This window comes from Geospiza fortis, unplaced genomic scaffold (genome assembly GCF_000277835.1).
Source record: "Geospiza fortis unplaced genomic scaffold, GeoFor_1.0 scaffold23, whole genome shotgun sequence".
NCBI classification, from domain to species: domain Eukaryota; kingdom Metazoa; phylum Chordata; class Aves; order Passeriformes; family Thraupidae; genus Geospiza; species Geospiza fortis.
Genome location: NW_005054303.1, coordinates 7,180,670 through 7,205,045, shown reverse-complemented (window position 1 = coordinate 7,205,045; position 24,376 = coordinate 7,180,670). Strand labels below are relative to the sequence as shown.

Genomic DNA, 24,376 nt, shown 5'->3' with positions numbered 1-24,376 from the left:
CTAATTCAGAGCTATATGCTCCCTGTAAAAAAGGAACACAATAAACAGCTATGTAACCTGCAGGAAAAAAAAACCTTGATTAAGCAACCAATGAACAGTAAGAACATTTTTAAAGGGACTCTGATTTTAAAAAGAGTTACAACTGGTTCTAGAATAATCCTCTACTTTTATGTATTATAAAGTGTATCTCCTCTTAGAGAAATAAAATCTAATACTGTTATGAGTAATGCTGTAAAGGAAGAGGCTGTAGGCAATATTTATTTTCAGAATAAGCTTTGTGTGATTGAGTCTGGGATGAAATCTTCACCACACTAAGATCAGTGACAAGATCTTTGCTGACTTCAGTAGGGTTGGGATTCTGTCTCCCATAAGATCTTCCACAAAGAGTTTTCAGTACAGAAGTGTCCAAGCTAGGCTACTAACATTTAAAGATGGCATTTTTATGGCTCAGTTATGGTCTTCACCTGACTTATGCAGAGAATTCTTTTCTCTCCCTATCTTCATACACTTGTTTGCTTAATAGTACTTTCCATAAGAAAAATAAAAACAAAAAAAAAACCAAATCAAAACAAAAAACAAACAAACAAAAAAAACCAAAAAAAACCAAAAACAACCAAAAAAAAAAAAAAAACCACAAAAAAACACCAAAACAAAACATGGGCTGTTCACATTACAGTTCTGGAACCAACTGCTTTTAAATGCAAGAGAAGCTCAAGGCATGAAGCTAAGCAGAAGTTAGCACAGTAGATGTGAAATTTAGAGTCTTTCAAGGTCACACTGAAATATTTACCTGCCTCTTCTCCTCCCAGCTAAGGTTTCCCTTGCTGAGCGTGTATGACAGTTTAGTTAGGGCTGCCTCTGGTGTCATATCACCTCCAGGAATTACTCCAGCATCAGCAAGAGTCTGAATAAAAGGGAACAATGATTCTAATTAGCATAGCATTCAGAAATGCCTGCACATACAGAAAAGGTGTTTGGAAGATGAGTAGCTACACAGAATGCAGTGTGCAGCCAAGCCTCCACTCTCTTGCTCCTCCTACTGCCACTGTAATTTTTGTACTTTTAGTTATCAAATACCAAGCAAATACTAGAGCAACCTGAATAAAGATGACTTTTACTTTAAATTCCTTTTCCTGCAATAGCACTGAAGAATTCCACCAAATGCTTGCCACGGTCACTTACCATGCTAAAAGGGAAAGGTTACAGGTCCGTATCAGCTATCTGCAGAGTTGTCAGATTGCCTTTATTGAAAAGCTGCAGTTACTCTGTTTTAACCCAGTGGCATTTTGAACACTGCCAAGTAGGCTGTTCTCACACAGACATATTTACCATTCTTTCATGGGGCATTACTTTGGATGAATTCCAGCACTACAGCGTGCTCACAGCAGGAGTGCTTTCAGATTCTTGCAGGCTGTGCTAGCAGTGTATGATTTAGAAGATAAAACTAAAATATGTAATTTACACAGCTCTGACAAGAACAACTGAAAAGATGACCTTTTAACTTATCTTTCTGGTAGTTAAAAAATAAAATGTGTGAACAAAAGCAAAAAGAAGAAGGATCTTTGCTATGATCAGCAAGCCTTGTAAGTATACAAGACAGCAAAGACAAAGGAGATTTCAGATCTCTTGTCATTAAACTGTACCTGGGCAAATCACAGATCACCTTCTTTGCCATAATGTAATGCCTCACAGTAAAGCATCTTGAACTAGGTTCTTTGCACTGCATTTTCCTTTTAAATACCTTGTATACAAGCTTCAGCTTCAAAACTTGTTGTGGCTTAACTAATATTTTCAGCAAGATTCAGAGCCTAATTAGCTCATTAACCACCTCCAGGAGATCCAGAGTAACATTTTTTTAAAGTCCCATGGGAAACCATATACAGAGAAGGTGAGAAATACTTTCTATCCTGCAGAGCTAGCCTAAGAACAGTTAGGGCTTTTTCAGTGGGTTTGTGAAAGAGGAGGAGGAAGGGATTTCCCAGCTTCTTTCCTATACCTAAAGTCCCCTCAGTTACAAGTTTCTACTGTGTAGATGGATCAGAGGCCAGACATTCAGTTAATTAAAACAAACGCTTCAAGGGAGGCCAGGGACTCAGCTGACCTACCTGACTAGCTCAAATGAGTAAAAACTGGCACAGCCATATGCAAAGACTTTTGAAACATTTCATTTAAAGAAAAATCAAAGTAAAATTAACCTTACAGCAACTTTACAGAATTCACTTATGATACTTCCTTCACTTAACCGTTCCTCATGAAAAGGAGAAGGCATGGAAAGAACAAGTGTGAAGTAATTTTGTAGGACTTGCCTTGGTCAGTGTTCTCCTCACAAGATGCCAAGAAAACAGGGCAGCCTCCAACAACTGATGCTGAAGCAACATAGTACAAACTCCATACAAAAAATGGAAGCCAGAAGGGAACACATTTCTACACAGTCTTAAAGTGGTTCAATAATACATGTGCAGAATCTTCTAATTCAGTATATCAACAGTCTGGATCAGAGTGCAAAAAACCATTTTAAGTGTCTACTTGGAGAATCTTTTAACCAAAGCATAGGAAAGGGGTTTTCCTCTTCTTTCCATAAATGTTAGCAGTTCATTTCAAGCAGAAGAGCACATAAAACCTAGGGTTCATTTTCATGTTGTTTTTCAAATATAAATTTGATGTCTTTTATTGGCTTAACTGCTTTTTCCCTTCTGAGTGAGCTGTTCTATATAATCTGCATATTCCTACAGTATTTGCTACAAAGCATGAGATCTTTGCAAAAGTCATTAATTCTCAAAACATCTCCATAAAGTTATGCAAAAGTTTTACCAACATCCAAATAATTGCCCATATCAGAAAATAGCAAGTTTGGATACTAAGGAGGTATAAAGAAAGTCTTACAATATCCATTTATATTGGATACTCAAAACAGTCCTTGTGCAAATATTATCTAAAGCTGTGTCAAAACCAAAGCTAAAACAGGCAGGTTTCAGCACCAGACCAGGGTATTTAGGTTTGCCAGGCAGTCAAAGGAGAGGGCTGGCTCTGCCAGACAGGTGGTTGCTCCCAACAAAACCAGGTGTCCAAGGCAGAGGGATGAGTCACTCTCTGGTAGTGCTTCTTGGCTCTTTAATATCTGGTCCTTTTCTAAAGGCCAGTTAAACCAGCTTCTCTCACACTAATACATGCAGCACATATTCTTATACAGCTTTGTGCTCTTATTAGTCCCAGTGATGTCGTGTTTTGGTACACAACCTGTGGTAGAAACACACTACAAAATTCCCTGAATATTAACAGTATGGACACAAAACCTACTTTAAGCCAACCCTCGTGGGTTAAACTAAACTGATTTCCATTCTTCAATACAGACAATTCCTTAGATACTGTTCTCCAATCTCACAGTACAGTTGTACTTCCAGTCAAATAAAGAACTGGGATTTGGAATATTGCTTGCATCTACAGGCTTTCTTCATGCTCCTACATTGTAGCTAAGCAACTGTTACCCTATCAAATACTACTCTATTTGATCATCTGACCCCTAAGCTAGCTTTTAGCTCAATGGAATGCCTCTGAGAGAGATACTACAGATCTAATGCAAAGTATCCTGGAGTGCTGCACATGACAGGAGTGAGCAATCACTAATTTGGGATTTGAGCTGCCTGTTTTGACTATTCAGACCAGGAGTAACAGGATATTGTTTGTAGATATGTGTTTAAATGCTTCCGGCTTAAAATTTTTCAGATGTAGTTATTTTATGAGCAACAACTTTATAGTTAATAAACCTGGTTTTATATGCTGGAACTAGTGGAAGTTTAAAGCCAGTATCAGCGGGATGTTTGTTTCCCACAGCAGTGGGGAATGAAGTGGTTGCACACCTCTCACCTGCCCTGTAGCATAGACTGTTTTAACAGCCCCACGCAAGCACTGTGTGCAGTTCAGAATCACCACTTTGCGTTCAGCTGCTTTCCTCAGCTCTTCCAGCAAATCTTCTCTCTTGTCTGGAGCATTGCCACTGCCATAAGTTTCGAGTACTATGCCCTCAATGGGAGGCTGAAGAAATGCTCTTACCTGGTTAAAAACAAGACAGGGAACAGAGACAAAAGGGATGTTTAGGTCATCCTTAAAATTTGCACGTATGGCACAGCATTTTTAAAAGTGGTCTATTCCTGCTATAGTCTTACAGACTCTCATGCCTTACAGTCTTCTTACACCCTTCTGTGCTTCCCTTTTGCAATAACTGAGACTGTGCAATAAGCTTTTTAAAAATGAGACTTTTCCTCTCTGGCTTCCTTTAAAATTTCTGGAGGGTTAGATTTTAAAATAAACCATCTTGTACAGTCATTAGCTGATGTGAAAAAAAGATGCTATTGATCAAGTGCCATTAACAGGCTGTACTGTTGCACCACTGTTTGGTGCAACAAAAAGGTACAGTTACACTTATGAAATAAATGTTGAATTGTTAACTGAGATTAGAACTCCACAACCCTGCCCAGATTTTTTTGCTTTAGCAAAGTTTAGTTAACTAACGTCTGCCTAAGAGACAGAGTGTTTCATCTTTGAGGAAAGAACATTCTAATAAAGCATAAAGTTTTTTAACCCCAAACCAAACTGATTTAACTCAGAGACACTCTTATATTCTGGGCCAGTTGACACTGAAGTAGATATTGTGCCTCACTGTAAGAGAATGCTGTCAGAGAATGCCTAGCAAAGTCCTCTTCCTAGAAAGATGTATTTTCAACAACCTAGATATTTCCTTGCTGATCACATATGCTAAATGCAATACACTGTAAACCCCCATGAGGCTAACTATGCAGTTGGTGTTTTATTGCAAATATACCACCCCTCTGTCTTTCCATCTGTTCATATTCACCTAAAAAGAATAGTGATATAATTGGGGAGTGCTGCTTAAACTACTGGATTCAATTTAAGAAGGCAAGAGCCACAAAAGACCTGTCAATTTAATGGAACTAATATTAGACAAAAACTTAAAGACTAATTTACCTAAAATCACAGCCTGCAAAATAATTTCTAAAGGCGAAAAAATTGCACTTCTCATTTTCAGCAGCAAAATCCCCCTTTTCATTTTCAGCTCTGTATGAATGCTGAGGGTCATGTGAACCATCACTGTGAGACAAAATGAACCTTGAAAAAAAAAAGAGTTGTAGAAATAATCACACTCCACCCACTACATTGTCTATTCTTTGACAAGATGTCTATTCTTTGACAAGATATCTATTAATAGGCCTCAATATGCACCAGGATAATATTTTCCTAGTCACTGTAGCTTGCACCTGTCTAGAAAACCACACTTGACCTATTTATGAGTCCTGATAAGAAATTAATTTTAAGTTCCAGAGCCCAGGCAGTTTATACAAAAGATATTTGAAAAGCTTTTATCATTTATGGCATATGAAAATAGTCTTTGAATGCCCTGATATTTAAAAAAAATGCTTATCAGAAGACGACAGATTCTTTTATTCCCTCCAAACCCCAACCACTGCTCCCAACAATGCAACTTTCCTACAAGTATTTGAACATCACTTCAGCTATTTCCAAAGTGAAGTGGGGACACTTACAGCAGCAGCTGTGATTCCTGGGAAGATCCTCAGAAGTCCAACATTCCTGTTCATATTGGTGTGAACTCGGAATTTCTTTTTGGTATTGGCTCTCCAAACCGTTTCCCAGTTTACTGTTAAGAGAAGTGGCCTTTTTAATTTAATATTAAGACATGCTATTAAGTACTTGTAGCACTTGATTCTTACAACTCTGTTTTTAAAATTGTTCTTAGGCAGGGAATTCATGAAAGACAACACACTTTTTAAAGAGGAAATGAAAGCCCATTTAAGAAATAAGAATTAGCAGCTGGTCTGACATAGGTGAGATATTTACTTGTCATACACTGACCTGAACTTCACTGTTATGTAGTTGGCCTGATACAAGCCTGGATTCATGTTTGAAAAACAGACCTTGATCTTCTCAGATGTAAGAGATGACAAAAGCAGTTACTGTTGCTGCTAATCGCCTCCAGAGTTTATTAGGTAGTTATTAATGGTTAAATAAAATAGCAAGGATTCAATTAACTCTGATTATACATTTAGAGCCAGAAGCCAGCTGTTTAACTAATAGTTTGTTGGTGTTGCATTATTAGAAGCCAAGTCATGCATTATTGATTTCAAAATTTTACTACTTCAATGTAGGAGTGCAGCATTGGTAACGCTGACGGCTCCTACAAGGCAGTGGAAGAGGTTTAACAAACAGCAGCCAACAGCTCAGAGCATTGTGCTTCCATGAAGATAGATCATGCTGTAAAACTGCCTGCTTTCCCTTCATGAGCTAAGCTTTTGAGATTTTGGAGAAACTCCCAAGCAGCAAGACAGATAAAAGATCTGCGTGCATAATACTGACTTGCTCTCAGCCATGCAGAGTTACTCACACCAATTACGGTTGCAATTTCTTGCAATCAGCAGACAGCCACTTCCAAAAAAAAATATAAAAACCAAGAATAAATGTAAAAGCCTCAACTGAAGCCTGGTCTATTGCCACACTATCAGAGATACTAAAAACTACACAATCCATTAAGTCAGGACAAAAAATAGCATTCTTCTATAAGACTCTATGAACTTTTCTTCCCTGTCAGCAACTAGAGTCTCTTCTTTCTAAAAACTGCCATAAGCCATTAACCAGGTCACAAGCAGGTGGCTTGGCATTTTTATATCCATCCAGTCACACTTCAGCATATGGATTCCTACTGCCCTGGAAGTTGGAGAATAGAAATATAAACCATTTCCACAGCTTCTTTCTTTCTGATAAGCTGTCCAGCATGATTCTGAAATCACCTGGCTGGACTTGGTAGCTATCCAAGTAGCTCTCAAAGGCGTCCAAGAGCTTTCCAGAGCCATTTAGAGACTTTAGGAGGAATCCAGGGAAGTGCAGATCCTGTGCATTTGTTCTGTATGAGGTTCATGGGCCTGGCTAACCACTTTCAACATGAGCACTGTGCTTTAAGAAGCAGTACTGTTTAGCAATAAATCCATTCCTTAAGCCTTCTAAAAATAGGTTAACTCTTTAAAATCAGCCTCCTCTATAAGAAGGGATGGCAATAAAATTGTATCACAGCTTGCTTTTCTTTTATCCTCCATAAGGTAGGAGTCCCTGCCAAAACTTCACAAATGCATTCTACTACGTTTGGCAACTGTGAGCATCCCTGATGCCTGCAACCAACTTGAAGAATGAACTGAGGAAACCTGCCTTGGCATGGAGCACTAACACACTGCCAAAAACAGAAGACCAAAGAAAGAGATCAGAGGACAGGTTCAGAAGTCAGACCTACACCAGGCCTATACCTGTACTCTTGGAGTACGCTCTACCAAATAACATCTCCAAGATAAATTTAATGCATGCAGACATAGTATAGTGATGTAATTCCAAATTATATTAAAAAGAAGATAAAGATTGCCCTTCCCCTGAGTTAACATTCGCTTGGTCATGAACCTCATCAGCCTACATAACGTGTTTGGTGCTGCAGACTCCACAGATGTCAGTTTTCCATTTGCCAAACAAGTCTAAAAGGCAGAACAAAAGGCAAATGTATGCAAGAGCCAAAGACAAACAAATATACATAGAAGACCAACTTCATCTCAGATTTACTCAGAACTGCTGTAAGTGAGGCAGGACACCATGCAGGGGAAAAAAGAAATTAGAACACATCCTTTGCATCCTCCATCTCAAAGTCTACATCTCCAAAAAGAAACATTATTTATGTCACATAGGTAAGTTCAAGCATCTTCATTGTACTGAATAAACCAGCTGTCTTGCTGTGTCATGTCACACAGCAGTCTTATTTTTTTGTTAAGTCAAGAGCCCAAGAACATAAGAATAACTAACAGTTCTTAAGTAAGAAACTCATATACAAGCAAGTGAAGTGCAAAAAGCTGCATCTCTTGGTGTTCACAACTCTTTTTTATCTTATGGATAAGAGTGATTAATTAGGGATACTCAGTTTTGGCACAGCACGGAAAACAGTAACCTGCTCTGACTTGGGTGGCCTTTGCTTGTGAAGAGTTTAACTGATACAGCACAATGCCTCATGTAAATGTGGAAGCAAAAGTGAGGAACAAACACAAGCTAGCTACTGGTGTGGCACAGCAGAAAGAACGTTCCTGAAGCAGTATACATAAAATAAAGAAGTAATGGCTATTTACAGACTATATTCACAATGGTTTGGGATAGATTGCTCTATTCAGGGAGAATGCATTCAAGATATTAAGGACTTCTGTTTACTCTTCCAAACCAAACCATCACATAAACAATAGTCTGATATTTCCAATCTCCCCCTCCATACCAAACACTAAAGCCTCTTATCCTAGGGTGACTTTATGATGTTTGTATCATACTGCCAAATTACTGCCAAAAAATTACATTCCTATCTTATGCAGCTTTATTCACACACATACACAAAATATGATGATTCGGTTAGTGCAAAAAACCCTCAACCTGACTTAAAATAAAAGTAACTCTACACAGATCAGAAAGCAGAAAATCCCCCTGCTGTTAACACAGCGCAGGTTTCAACTTATAACAGGAGAGCAGCAACTCAGAGTGACACCTCCCTTAGGAGTGGTGACTGAATTCCAAGTTATGAAATCAAACAAGAAATACAGCTTTTCTTGATTGCAGAGCTGCAGACAAACAACAGTGCTCTCTTCTCATCTCTCTCTGCAGGGCTATGGGTGAGCCCTACCATTATATAAACTGCCCCAGAGTTCACTGTGATCAGCAGCAGCAGCTGAGCAGTGGGGAGCACAGGCCAAGCCATGGCTGCAAACTGCTGCAGGAGGCAAACGAGCACAGACCCCCATTCTTGGCAGTTTGTTATAAAACAGTCAACATACATCTTTGGGAATTAGTATTTCAACTGACTGGTGTCATTGCAACAACCAAGATGCCTGCTTAGAAGGGAGCAGGGATGGGGACCAAAAGCACTCCAGTGAAGAGAGCTGGGATATGCCTTCATACATAAATGACCTGGGCTTTCTATATAAGTAACCAACCAAGATGCACACTGTGCCAGTGACTAATAGCTTCTCTCTAATGAGATTTGTGGGTAGATGAGCCCAAAAGGGCCTTCTGGCTGTCTGCTGCTGTGCCACATCTGCTCACACAATCCCACAGGCTCTGTCCCCTGCACAGGTTGTCTTTCATTGTATGGTCCCACACATGTGCACCACTCCAGAAGTTACATGCATATGGGATGAAATAATTCCAGCCACAGAAACAAAGCAAGTTTCATGTGTGCTTCATTAGAATAATCAAGAATAAAGCAATCAATTACAAAATATACTGAGAATCTTTACAGATCTCAAGAGAAATAGTCTTACTTGTCTCTCCTGTTTTCAAAACATGGGGAGAAATCAGGTAATGTATTTTAACTGATAAGCTTTGAGATTTTAGAAATATTTCTTATTGTTTCCATACTGTCCATTTCATACAGAGATTTCTGATTCTGCTGCAAAAGTATTTCCCATCAGCACTAGGTTTCTTACTCAGGAGTGGGCTAGAATTTTTTCATTTCTTACAGGATTTTCCTGTGCTAAGTTGAAAGGCCTAAGGAAGTTGATACACTTGCTCATCTAGAACTGGGTAACAAAACTCCTAGGCATTGCTAACACGGCTAAGGATCTGGCTGAGAACACAGCCAGTTACAGGATTAAAAATCCACTGGGAGCATAATCTAAAAAGGGAACAGGATAAGAAATGGATATCAGAAATGTAGCAGAGAACTAGAAGGGTAAGGAAGGGACGAGGAAGAAGCTTCTCTCTCTCCTCTCTAGCTCTGAGGTAGACTGTTACCTTTATATGCTTTGCTGAGCCATGAACAGAATGTCTTATTCCTGTACACCAACCCATTATCCCACTTTGCTCCCCATTTCCTCCATCCTGCCATCTCTCCCCTTCTGCTTCCCTGGAATTTTCATTCCCAGCTTTGTTAGAACCAGGGAGCCTGAGGAAGAGTTTCTGCACATGGCCTACTCCTCCTGGCATCCTCATGCTGCTCTCTATAATGCTGAATCAGTCAGAGTCAGCCCTGTCTACAGGAGGATTAAGACATATTATATAAAGTCATTTGGAAAAAAAAAAAAGTTAAAAGATGCTAGATTTGTTTGGTTTGTTTTTAAAAGCCCAAGTGGTTCCTTGTCTCCAAGAAAGCTTCATACAAGGACTGTACAAGCAAACTCGAGGGAGACAGAGATGTTTCAAACAATTACTTTGGACAGAATAAAGCAGCACCAGTAGATTGCCCTTACTATAAACTATGTTCTTTCAAAATGAAACAATCCTTCAATAGTGACACCGTCATCTTGGATAAATGACGCTACTCTAACTGGGTAATCAACTGAGGCAAATAAAAATAGAGCCTATCACACCATCAGTTTTTAAATCAGAAATCCCCACTGATCCCAATGAGGCATTTACTGAAAAGATAATGGGTCCCAATATGGGCCAAGGGAAGTGCTTAATAACGTTCTCATTTTTCTACTCTAGACAAGGAATCACAAAACAATTCATTCAAATCCAAGAGAGGAATAGCATGCAATTTGCAGCTTGATTTCATTATTGATCAGTCAGTAAACGGAATTGATTCATAACCTGTTTGATGCAGTTCATAAAAACCCAAGAAAGAAGATTCTCCCCAATTTACTGCAACAATCAACTGACAGCACTTTTGCTGATTTCAGAGACATCCTATTTGACACAGCACAACAGTGGCAGACTCTCTGCCTGAGAGATGTCTTACAGGCAACTACAGTATTTCACAGGTTTCCTCAGTTTGTATCTGGCTGTGGCAAACTTCGATCCTGCAACTTTGTTAAGTGACTCCCAGTCATTAGGTGGAAGGGAGAAGTTTATTTTTCCAGATTGCAGAGTGCCTTTCTCTAGAAGTAGAATCCATTCAGAATGGCACATTACATGGCACAGGGCTAGGTCTCCTACTGCCACTAATGGCACTTGGCTGAAGAATTCAGGAACTGTTCCCATTTTTTTTCTAATAATGGAGACTGTCACCCAGTCTACTCCTTTTTAATACCTATTCTATACAAAAGCAGCTCACATGTTTTTTAGTATATTTTCTGGCAGCTCCTCATTTGGCTAGATTCCAAATGTGTCACTCTTCTCCAAAGAAAGGTGTCATTTATCCAAGAACATTTAAGAACTTTGCAAATGGGTACTGAAACCTTCAGGCAGTTTTTCCCCTTCTTAAGAAACAGACATAAAAATTACAGGGAGCCTGTAATTTGGGGGAAAAAACACTTTTTAGGTCTGCTGCTATCAGTGTGTTTGCAGTTCAGGCAGGTCCTAAATATCCAGTAAAACATCTTGCACAATGACATGCAACAGAGAATCTGTTGAAGCTGGAAGTACTCTGCAATGACTTTTTTTCCCTATTTCAGAGCACAGCATGGTCATTAACGAGATGAAACTCTTTGTTCTTTCAGTCCAAACTCCCTCATTTTATCTTTGGAGCAAGCTTTTTTCTGACACAGGGGCAAACTTCCCTCTGGTTAATCTGGATCTTTAGTCAAAGTCAGCCTGGCTCACATCTATATTCAAGAGATAAATGCAGTTGAGTCACAAAGTCTCAGCCTTACTAATATTTAAACAGATTCAGAGCAGATGAAGTGAAGTCAAGCTAGAGGACTTTCAAAGATATTTGACTTTAAAAAAGACGTTTCAACTACACAAGCACAGGTTCCTTTCAGCTACAGTTCTATTGCATGCGGCATAAATTACACGGCTTAAGAGATGATGTTGCTTACTTGTAATATCAACCTCAGCATTTGCAAGTGGAGGCAGGTTAGGTGAGGAAAAGGCATTGAAACTCCCAGCATCCACCTTAGTCACCCTATTTCCCCTGTACAGTTTATTATAAAAATACAGGCACACCTGCAAGACAAGTAAAGAAACAGGTCCATGAATAAGCCAGTAATTAAAAGATGCAGTAGATAAATACTGTAATCCGTCTTTATAAAGTGTTTTCTAAATCTTTAAAGCAACTCGGAGGCTAGTAGATGTTTACAAGTCTAACCCTTTCAAAAAGTGTTGGCACTTGTGTCACACATTGGTTTAAGAATTTAAGAATAAAATTAAGTTCAAGTTTAGAGCTAACTAGTTTCATAATCCTCTCATGAGGCTTACTCTAGGAGACAGCAAATTTGCCTGAGTCCGCTTCAGAGATGGAAGAAAAAAACAGTGTGAGCTTTTTAATAAATTCATCAGTTATGTATAAATCCAGTGTCCAAAACATAACAAAAGGCCTGGTGAAAATGAGGATAACTTCCAAGAGTTACCACACATAAATAATTATGTTCCTTCTCAAGTCTACTGAAGTTTGTCAATTTGAAGGAAAAGAGATACCTCAAAGCTGTTATCGGTTATGAAGATCTTGGCCAGTCAGCTGTTGCTGTTGTCTTACAAGAACTGGCTTTGGAAGCATGGCAGAAGTAAAATAAGGTGTAACCTGACCCATTTTCTCTCTGAGGTTTGAGCTGCACAGCACAAATAGCATGGCCCTGAGACTATGGAGGTACCTCCATGTTCACCAGGTGGATCACTCTAGACACTTCAGTCTTCAGGAACACAGCTAGAAGACACTCCTACCAGTTCCATAGTGACTGGAGAAGTTCAAAGTAACATTCAGTTAAAAAACAGACTAACAGGTACATTTCAGACTTGAGAGTCTTTCTGGGTTGTGTATGGGCAAATGGAATATGACCAATGTGAGAACAGCACGTGGTTTGCCATGCAAGCACTGTTACCTCAGTTGAAATCCATTCATCTTCCTGATTAAGTGCAATTCCTTACTGCCTACTAGATATTTAGTGAGTGTTTGTGTCCTGGCTAGAGGGAGAAATGCAGCTTCTTAGATGGTCTTCCCAGCAAACAGACCTCAGGAATCACGAACTGCCCAGCCATCAGCAGCGCCCCCAGAAGGTTGTCTCGGCCGTCATTCTGCAGCTCATAAATGGGCACCTGAAGAGCAGAGACTGGAATTACACCCTGGCCCTTATGTAAAGCCTACACAGCAGAAAAAATGAGTCCAACTTATGCAATACAAATACATGAATAATTTATGTAACAATGATTTATGACAAAAAAAGTTTTCCTTCTTCACCCAAACTATTTTAGACTGCAGCAGATGGCGAGACTTCTCTCTCTGCTTAACAGAATTTTGTAATTTAAGTGCTTAAAAATTAATACAGAGATTTTTCCAATGTGATTAAGAATATTAACACTTGTTCAAAAAAAAAAAAACAAACTAGCAAGTAGGCATAGTTGAAAGTGACTGAGCATAGGAGAAGTGATGATAGAGAGAAAAAGCAACACCCCCAGAACATACAGAACTGTCACTATGGGCTTCACAACAGCTCTCTTGCACCATCTTCCCTCATAGTATAGTAAAACTGAGCCAGCAGGTTATTACTGACAGAAGAGGGCAAGATTAAAAACAGAAATTTAGTCTGCTGAGTGATGATTTCCATGCCTTTTCAGACTGCCTCCTTATTATTGCTTCTTTCAGCAATTATTAAAAAAGAAAATCACGTGCTCCCTTGCTGGATCATATGTCAGATAGATCTCCAAGCAATAAAATCAAAAAGAAAGCAAAACCTTGACTGATGTATCACGACTAGGCTGCTCCACGTCAAGACAGCAAGTGGGAGCCTACTCCTTCCTAGACTTTTGTATTTTGACTTCAAATAGACCACATGTGAAAGGGAAGTTATGAGACTGGGGAGGGGAATTTTACAATGTGATGTTTCATCTTTCCTTTGTGATTAGAGCAGTATTTTACACTCAAGCAAGCTATTCTAGTAAGACAACCCCTCCCCCTCAGACAATATGCAAAGGGCTGATCTCCAGCTAAGAGAATGAAAATGTAGTCTTTAGAGAAAAGGAAACAGACCATATTAGATGCTTTGTGGAACAGAAATGATCAAAAATGCATCTAATGATCTAAGTTTATTTTTTTTAATTATAAAGAATGCAACAATGAGTAATGTAAGTTGAGATAACAACTGATGAAGTAAAAAATACTAAGCTTCAGGGCTTTTAAAGAAAAGAAGACAGCTGACAACCAGTGGCCACCTGAGGCTGGAAAAGTGCTTCTCATATAAACCGATTAATACACAATAGCCAATGACAGGCTCTTATGTTTTTCTCTGAAGCATCTGGCCCCAGCCATAATGAACTCCTGGTCTGATTTGGTAAAGAGTTGTGAAGTCATTAATGATAAAATTATGGGGCAGATCCTCAGCTGGTGAGCAATCATTTCTCACTCATTTCTGTCAGCATTGTGACCATCCACCCTGGCCAGGGGCCTGGCCTGAACTGCTAAGCTGTACAGTGATAATCAGCATACAGCCAAGTTCTGCATATAAAAACCAAAAATGAGGATTCCTGCTTCAAGTTCAAATTAATTCCATTACCTGAGATCCTGTCAGAACAATAGTTTTGCCCAAGTTCTCACACATGAAGGACAGGGCTGAAGCTGTGTACGCCATGGTGTCAGTACCATGCAGGATCACAAAGCCATCGTACTTCTCATAGTGCTCCTGCAGGTGGAGAGAGTTTTCACACTGTTAAAGAAATGCCCTGGCACCAGCAGGTGAGGTACACAGGGCACTACTTTCACTGATGCAGGCAACAGCACAATGCCTTATAGGGTACTGCACATAACTCCTCCTAAACTTACCCTGTTTCCAGTCTAAATACAATTAAGGGTTAATCGGACACTGAGCACTAGAGCCAGTAATTCTGATTATGGAACAGTCAAAGAGATTCTTCTGTGTATACATATTAATGCAGCGTTTTTAAACCAGAAGACTCCTAATTAAGAAAAGCTTAGCAATGGCTTTAAACAGGAATGTTAACATATGCAAATTAGTCGTATAGTCTGATGTCTTGTTGCCGCTTTTACTTCAGGGATTACACCATTTACAGGAACAGATTAGGCAAACCAGGGCTATCATAATATAGGGGAAAAACCAATCCGTTTAATCCATGGCAGACAGGCAAACTACCAGTGTCAGAGTGCCCTCTTCTGATGGAAAGCCATGCTTTCCACAGCAGAACCTGGAGAAGAGGCTTCTTGTTCATTAATGGACCATCACCTGCTGGTTTTTGAGAATGCTCTTACACTATTAGGCACATGCACTATCAAAATCAATTTTATAAAAATTTTAATCTACATGCAATTCCACACAAGAGGTGGGTTTGTTGTTGTTTTTTTTTTTATGCAAAGCCATGAATCACATTATTCATCCTGTGACAATAGTTATCTGCTGGCTTTTGGAAGAAAAAGGAATTGGTTCAGTTACTTGAAGAATGATGCACATAGCAAACACTGCAGAGAGAGATGCTGATGTCTCTGATGTAACTTGGTAACATGGAAAGGATTACACAGAACTCTAAGCAGATATATGATGTACATGGGGAGGAAAAAAGAGGTTTAAACAAGAATTCTTTTTAATTACACTCCTTATGTTACACTAGGCACACACTTGGTACCTCCTGATAATAAGGTCATGTCCAAATTCATTTGTAGGTTCCTACTTGTCCTTTTGCTATTTCTTCACTGATACATGTCTGTCTACCTGTTGCTACCTAGTGGAAGTTTCAGGGGGTTTCTGCTTATCTCTAACAACTGAGCCAACACAACTGCCAGTGCTGGTCTTTCTGCACAACTGCAGTGCAAGGTCTTTCTGTGGGCCAAACTACAATGTGATGCAAAAACCATGCTGCAGCCATTCACCAAGGCAGCAACAAGGTAAGGAGGCTTCAAGAATGGCCAAGAAATAGCCACCTGTCCTCTCTAAATCAGTACACTGATAATGGAAAAGATCAGGTTGCCAATTAAGGAGATATCCCACAGAAACATCTTGGAATGTTTAGCCTGGAAAATCATCATCATGTTAGAGCTGTGGCAGGCAAGTGTCCAAGATGAACACCAAGTGGCAGTGTCTGTACACAACCTGGACAGTTGAAAAGGGTTTCTTTTTCTGCCTTCTCAGCAATCTTCATTTGGATTACACAAACTGGGCATACAAAGAACCTGTGTACAAGGAAAAAACATACTTTTTTTGTAATAAAAACTAATATGCCAGCAAGGGAAAAAGGTAAATGCTCTCCTGTTCAGCATGGGATTGCTGCCTTCTCTTGGCCCTGGGCTTTTCCCAACTGCACTCCTGCTTCATCCTAGAGACTTTCCATGTACACACCAGCTCCATCTCTTCTTTTCCTGGGCAAGATGCATTTGATAGGACACGTAATCTCCCAAGTTTGGTGGCTCCAGGATGCTGAACCTTCAGCAGCATTCCCTGCATTATTGAACTGTTCACAGCCATTGCTAAGCATGGTGGAAGAAGGGGATTTACACTATAAAGCTCACTATCACAGAGTGGGAAAGCAGTATCTTCCTAGCCCCACAGTTATTTATTTCTGTCAGCTATGGATGAATTCCTGGTGTGAAGCATTTGAAGTGTTTTGCAGTTTTGATTTTTTTAAAAGCACACAGCTAAGTTCAGACAGGGGACAGGAGCATAGAAATGCTGATTTCTTTTTTTTTAATTCTAGAGAAGGATGTAATGAGTTTATCTATTTATGCAGAAATATCTAAGGCTTTAAACATTTTCCCCTGTGGAAAACCTACCCATGGTAGCAATTTTTTCTACTGGTTGCAAAGCTAAAGCTAGTCCAGTCCATATGTGCCCAGAGTAAGAAATGCATAAAGATATTAAATCATTTTCTATGTCAATAGCCAACTATTAAGCTATTTGAACACTCAAATGATGTGTAACTAAGCAACCTTCAGCTAAGTACCCACACCTAAGGATTTTATTCAACATTTTTGGACAGTGAATTTAAGTCAATGTTTTAGGACACATCAACCTACATATGACATACCTTATTCAATCACAGCTGCAAATTTATTTTATTGTATGGAATTATGGCATGGCTCATCCTTGGAAGAACGACATAACTTTAAGGATTTGACAACATTTTCAAATGAAATAAAAATTCTGCAAACATTGCAAGCACAGTACTTCTTACTTTGCAAGTCACTAATTAAGGTACTTTACATTTAAAGAAACAAATACATATGTAAAATGCTACTGAATTGTTTTATCTTCCTAAGTATACTAGATATACTGCTGGTTTTGTTTAAGTGAAAAATGAATTTATATCCCAAACCTCAAGTTTTTTTGCAATTTTGGCCCAGTCATCTGGTGTCATGTTGGAAGAATCAAGCAGTGGTGAGAGCTCAAGGATTGTGTAAAAAATTCTCTTGTTTTGCTTGGAGAGACTATGAAGAAAGAGAATTGAAAAAAGAATCTTAGTGTTAATATCAACTCATCCGTTTCTGATTTTTACTTTATATCAGTAGTTTTCACACTTTTCCTTCCCATCCCCCAAATCTAGGTGAAAAATCTGGAAATTAAATTCCAAGTTTAGAAGCCCATGGCTTGATGTAGTTTAAAGCATAAATACCTAAATTTACCTTAATAATAAATACAACCTGGGAGGCAGACATGGGTGGTTTCTGGGCTGTGAGTGCACATTGCTGGGTCATGTCCAGCCTCTCATCCACCAGCACTTCCAAGTCCTTCTGGGCAGGGCCGCTCTCCATCTGTTCATCCCAGCCTGGATGGATACCAGGGTGCCCTGACCCAGGTGCAGCACCAGCACTTGGTCTTGTTAAACCTCATGAGATTCACATGGGCCCAGTTCTTGAGCTTGCCCAGGTCCCTCTGCATGGAATCCCACTCTTCAGGTGTGTCAACAGCACCACTCAGCTTGGTGTCATCTACAGGTTTGCTGAGGCTGCCCCCGATCCCTCCATCCCTGTCACTAATGGAGATATTAAATAACACTGGTCCCAATACAGACCCCTGAGAAATACCACTTGTGTCTGATGTCCATCATGACTCTGAGCCATTGACCACCACCTTCTGCCTGTAACCATCCAATCAATTCCTCATCCACTGAACAGTCCACCCATCAAACCCATCTCTCTACAATTTAGAGAGAAGGATGTTGTAGGGGACCACATCAAAAGTTTCACAGGAAGTCCCAGTAAGCTGTGCTAGTTGAAATCATCTTCCTGTCCTCCATGATCTTTAGCACAGCTTCTAGAAAGATCTGTTTTGTGACTTTCCCTCCCCTTCCCAGAGGGGAGGTTGACAGATCAGTGGGTTCCATGATCTTATTTTCTATCATTTTTGAAGTTGGGTGCAGTATTTCCCTTTTTCAAGTCACCTGAGACTTCTAATAAAATCTGTAGACTCATTCCCCCTATGAAGCCTAAGACTGCTGCATACAGCAGAGAGAGCATTTAAACAATGTGTTTAAACTGACATCCTGTACCTATGAAGTCAGACTTCACATGAAAAACTGCCTTGCTGGATATCACACTTACACATGCTAAGAGTAACTGTGGAAGTCAGCTGAAAATCTGTGACACGAAAGCTCTCCTGAGAATGTGCTGTTTGAATAAAACATGACATCCTGATACCAGAAACCAGCCCTGTCTTCAACTTCTGATGCCTCTCTCTAAAAAGAGATCATGTCATTCCTCTTCCATTGACGTTACACACCGATACACAAAGTTCACACAAATTTCTCCCCTCAGGAAGTCACAATATTTCTCAACCACCTAGTTAAAATATCACTTGGCTAGCACAAAAGACAAGATGGCAAACTGCCAAAACTAACCTCCAGAAACAACACTCAGCTGTGCCACAAAAACAAGACAAATTTAGTTTTTAAACCTCAGGGTTTTTTTATGTGAATGATTGTTTTAAGCTTTTCTGGTTTTCATGGAAAGATGTGCCAAGAGAAGTATATTCAGGACTCATACAGGTATATTAGTCTAGTTTTGTTATGTTTCTAATCCCTTAAGTATTTAAAAGTTATTCAAGCACCATGTCATAATACAGCTCCATTTTTCTTAGGGTAAGCATCATATTTAACACAAAATGTATATTCATATAAGTACTACTGCACCCAGGTGTCCATTAGTTTTTTCCTTTACTCCTTTTCCTGCTATCTGCCTTTTAAGGGGTTACTTTTAAAAGTTTTATAGAGACCTCAATACAAAGTAGAAAAAAATTCATAAACCTTTAATTTTCTTTGAATATCCTGGTTTTCTCCACAAAGATTAATGAGTATCCATTTTTACTCATACAGAAAACTAGCTATGGTCCCATTTATTTTTTAACAACTGTGTAAAATCATCCTTTGTGCAAAGTTAGCATGTTTACAGGGGTACAGTCATTCATCACAGCTAGGGAATATTTCATATTATCATACTGCCCTCTAAATAAAACCTATAAGCTTATTAACCATTGCCCAACAGTTAAGAAGCAGTGCAGATTAATTATAAGCCCCTTGCTTATCATCATAATGTTGCATAAATTTGGGAAAAACAATCAGCTTTTAGGGCTTTTAAAAACAGAAGGCCTGCAGAACTAGAGCATGAGGCCTATTCACAGATGCATTAATTACATTTTTCAGACATATGCTGAAGATGATTCACATGGAGCTGTATATAGTTTTCATAGTTTATGTAGAATACTTGTATGTTTGCACAGCAGCAAATTAATATTAAAAAAAATAAATCCAGGAATAGACTGTCCAGAATGGTTAGTTGTTGCCTATTTTAAAAGTTATTTCTCAAGCAGTTCTAAGGAACTTCATTGCAAATATATCCAAACACACATTTTCTATCACATCAAACATGTGGTGGACTTTTTTCTTTTAAACTAATATAAGCATTTTTGCTAATCTCATTATAGATTCTTCATGTCAAATGTCTAGAGATGCAATTACCTGAAAAAGAAGCAGATACTTGCTGACCCTTCTGTACTTACGGGAGCACCAGTGTGTTCTCTGGGAATCCATGGCAGTTGTTCAGCTTTGTTTCCCGGGCGTACGCCTCATCGTGCAGCATCGGCATCGTTTTCAAACTGCTTACTAATTTATTGGCCTCAGGAGCAAGCCCTTAAAAACAAAGAATGAAGGAAGTGAATAAAGGAGCAGGGATGGAAGGAAACAAGTGGCACAGTAAGGAGAGAAGAAGACAAGTTACACAGCAGATTGCCCATCCTTCCAAATTATACAGTCTATTGCCAGTTTAAAACTGTGAAAAATGAACATAACTAATAAATATTCATGCAGCTATTCTTTTCTTGACTTGAAATAGATAAATCCTTTATTTAAGAGAAATAGCGTTTCAAATCTCCTCCACATCAAACATTTGTGCTTTTACCTATTTTTCATTGTTGCTTGTCTGCAAATACTTATCAGAAGCAGGGACAGGAAGCCAATTTGCAACTGTAGCAGAAAGCTACCATTCTGTCACATTTGCCAGAGCTATTACTACTATTACTACTTAGTAATAGTAGTAAAAGGCTTTAAAGCACCCAGTTGTGATATATACTAGGTACTTTCCACTAGCAGGTTTAAGACTGAACATCTGAACTGACAAAAGGTAAAAAGGTGCCTAAACCTCTGAATAGAAAACATTGAAAGCATGGATGCATCTCAAACTCTGCTCTCCCTCTCCCTGCCTGTGATGAGGTCTGTCTGTGGCAGGGACCCTAAAACAGCTGCTGTTTAAACTAGCCTAAGAACACATTTAGTGTTTGGTGCACCTGCAGGTGTCCTGGTTGCAAGCAGGTATTTCAAAGGGAATCCGCATGTTGTTCTTTGTTAGCCAGAAAGGCACATAATGTTGTGATGTTACAGTCCTCAGCATCACAGAACTGAGTTCTCCTATGAACCCAACCTGCAACTCATCTTCCAATACCCCGTTTCAGGAATGACAGCGACAGTCCTGGCATCCAGAATCAGAAGCCACCCTGGTTTTCTGAAGTCTGACTTCTTGAGACAGTTTTCTTACAAGGAAATTCCAACAGAGGTACTTCCTTCTGGACTTCAAGATTTTAGTGTCAAGTTCAGTTTAATCTCAGTTTTATATCACCAGTTTATATGGCAAACAAACCATTAAACCTCATTATTCTACTTCTGTTAGTTCTAGTTATTTCTAATTTGAGGCCAGGGAATTCTCTCCTATTTTCTACTTCTGTTTATTTAAACATGATTGTCATCCAAGTTAGCACTTCTAATTCTTTTTGGTTCACCTTCAAACAGCATGGTTTATTTCAAATACTCAAAAGCCAGAGAATATTTTCAATAGTATTTCTAGCTTTTTCCATTTCCTTTCCAAGCTGATGGAAAAATCCTTAAGAACTCCCTGATCTCCCTCCTGGCTTGCCTTAAATTAAGAAGCGGGCCTCTTCATAGCCAACTTCCTCACAGGACAGCAACAGCATTTGAGTGGATTTCTTTGGATTACTGCCAGAATACTTTGTTTTACAAAATATACTTAAAACACTTTCAAGCCTTGGATGTTTCATTCATTCAGCTATAATCCCTGCTTTTCCTGTTAAGGATGTTCCTAGCTTAGTCACAAATGGCCACTTCTGCTGTGCCTGGGCATTGAGTCATTTTGGCTCGAAAATGCAGCCCAGTTTCAAGCGTTTCCTGGGTGTTTTCTGATTATTCTTCTCTTTGCCCAGTGTTCATCTTGCTCTGAATATTGACAGCGGATTAGACTGTTTATTTTTTGTATTTGCCACAGGAACTGGAGAGCTGATGTAAGTTAATGTTCTTTAATCCCTTCTCTATAAACAGCAGTTCCTCATCTCTTAATCACAAATCTGTCAGGATTTTTCTGTAATTGCTTGCACTGAATGTAAACTTTTTTTTAAGGCATTCTGCAGATGTATCCAAGATGACCCACTTACCACCCAGACAGCCCCTCACATGCATCCACGTCTAGCAGTGGTTTCTGCTTTACAGCTTCAATAAGCAAACACGGGGGAACTCAAGTGCAATGGTTTTAAGAACACTTCTACTTTACTACACATGGAAAACAGCTTTTGTGAGCCAAGCTTGTTGACAAAGTATTTGAAACAACTTCACCCCTGCAGAGAAGAGGCAGGCTGTGTGACTTGTCCAAATAGCTTTCATCACCTTCTGTCCTGTCCCTTGTCAGCTGGCCAGCCCTGGCATCACAGAGCAGGTGGACAAAGGCACAATGGCAAACAGGCACCTGCGGCCAAGGAGTACAATCAAGGTTTTGTCTCACCTACAGTCCAGGACTCTGCTTTTCACTCTGGTGCTATAGATAACACATTTATAGCTACCTGCCAAACAAGATATCCTGCAACCTGTGCTGCTGCAGAGAACAGGGAGCAAAAATATTAATTGCAGCAGCTACGTTACTTGGAGCTTTCACAAGTGAGGTACAAAGATTTCAAACAGGAAAAGGTTTGGACTACAGCAGCCAGTTCTTTGGCAATCTAGTATGTCTAAAAAAGACATATAAATAACTGAGTAACTAAAGTAGACTATTCCAAGATAGGTAATCTTTTTAAGGGTATTTAGCTTAGCTCTACTTGGATTTTTGGATTTTGGGGTTTTTTTTCCTTATTACAGGTAAAAGCTAGGAAAGAGACCTAGCCCACATGCCCAAGGAAAAGATCTTCCTGAAGGCAGCTTGATGGAAAGATCACTATCACAGCAACCTCACTCTGGAGTGCAGTAAGGTTCTCTTTCTGAAATGAGCTACTGATAAGCCAAAAGAAACTAATGTAGGAGGAAATAAGTAGGAGTAAGAAACTTTAAAAATGCACTGAAGTGGCTTGAGAGCAAAAACATGAATACTGAGAGAGTCTGCACCTGAGCCTCGTTGTCATCCAAGTCACATAAACTGAAACAACTATTCATCCTCTGAAAATGACTCCTGCACAGGTAACGTAGGTGTGCAGAAATTCCAACAGGAACTTCCAAGACGTGCTGGAGTTGCCAGATGAGCTACTTCTCTTCACCATGCTTGAAGTAAAGCACTTGTAGTTCTAGGAAGGGGTGTAAACAGGCACTTTCCATCCACTGATAAATAAAAGAAGTGAGCATCTATTGTATCTTCCCTTGAAGCATGCTGCCTTTCCCATGCCCTTTCACTAGCTTCTGTCTGAACACTAAAGACTGCCAAATATTCTGAAAGAGGTACTCTGGCTGCTCTGCAGCTAGATGCGGGTATGAAAAGCAGGTCAAAACCCCCCACAGGATGCAGCAAGTCAGCATCATTGGATCACAACTGTTAGATTGTTTGCACATGCTGTAATGATTGACACTTGTTAAGCAAAAGGAAAAAAAACAAGATGAGAAGAGGTTATAAAGCTCATTCATAAAAGAACGAGACACGTGATTATAATTTATTCATTTAAAAGAGGCATTTAGAAAGCTGAGGCAATAAAAGTAGGAAATTGTTTTAGTATAAACAATGCAAACGGAGAAAGGCAAGTCAGCACATGGCTTTGAAATATGGACTTTTTTTTTACAACTTTGACAGATTAAAAACAAAGATGACAGCCATAAAAAATAAAGAACACCTTATAGCATCTTTACTACAATAATAAGGATCAGCCAATCACCATCTCCTGAGAAGAAAGGACATGTATTGGAAAAAAATCAAGTCTAGGAAGCTCCAAGGTGAAACCCCAAGTGTTTTAATCCTACAATAAGAAGCAGAGACAGTATTTCAGGCAGGGACACAAAACTCTGTTGTAGGCATCACAAGTACCCATGCTTTTGAATCGAGACAGACACAAGCTGTGGAAACCCTGGGATGTTCCACTGCCTTCCAAGAAAATGAGGAAAGAAATTAAACAGGTATTAACCAAAATGGGACTGTTTCCCTCTCACTCCCACTCCTTATGTTACCTTGTTTCCCTTTAATCCGACACTGGCAAGCACACAGATCTATAGCAAGTCAGACCGGACTGAAATCCATTTTTTCCCCAGACACATCAATGGGTTGATGTTTCTCTTATCCCTTGGGATCTGTGCCTACTGAGTGATGATCAAGGAGTGCTTAGGCGCCACTCCAAACAGTTGCTGGACTGGGGGCCTGTGCAAGTGTCTGCTGAGTTTGGGCACCTATCTGCTGATATTTAGGGGCACCTAAAAACACACAGCATATACTTGTAGGCACCTAAGAAGCCTTCAGATAAAACGCAGGCGTTATACTGATACATCTCAGTGTTCAGTTTTGGATGTAAACATTTTCCAGCTGCGGGGAGAGAGTTTGGCATATCTATCAAGTCTCCCCCTCCCTCGGTAAGGTAAGGCAAGGCAGAACTCTTCAGTGATTTCATGAAAGAAGCCAAGGGCTGGTGGGAGAGCAGCAGAAACCTCTCCCAAGACTGACAATGCATCCGATCTCGCCCATCCTGACACCTGGCAGCTGGCACACTTGCATCCGCTGCGCCTG

General features: G+C 39.6%; 1 protein-coding gene across 1 annotated transcript in view; it reads right to left on the bottom strand.

Annotated features, from left to right (window-relative positions):
* Nucleotides 1-19,993, bottom strand: part of ASPG (asparaginase) — a 24,877-nt gene extending 4,884 nt beyond the window's left edge. The window contains exons 1-8 of the mRNA XM_031066188.1: nt 19,908-19,993; nt 17,754-17,886; nt 14,466-14,591; nt 12,928-13,056; nt 11,799-11,925; nt 5,559-5,671; nt 3,865-4,050; nt 791-904 (exon numbers count right to left, since the gene is read on the bottom strand). Coding sequence (XP_030922048.1) covers nt 791-904; nt 3,865-4,050; nt 5,559-5,671; nt 11,799-11,925; nt 12,928-13,056; nt 14,466-14,591; nt 17,754-17,886; nt 19,908-19,993 — 1,014 coding nt within the window. The remainder of the gene's footprint in view (nt 1-790; nt 905-3,864; nt 4,051-5,558; nt 5,672-11,798; nt 11,926-12,927; nt 13,057-14,465; nt 14,592-17,753; nt 17,887-19,907) is intronic.
* Nucleotides 19,994-24,376: the final 4,383 nt, after the last annotated feature.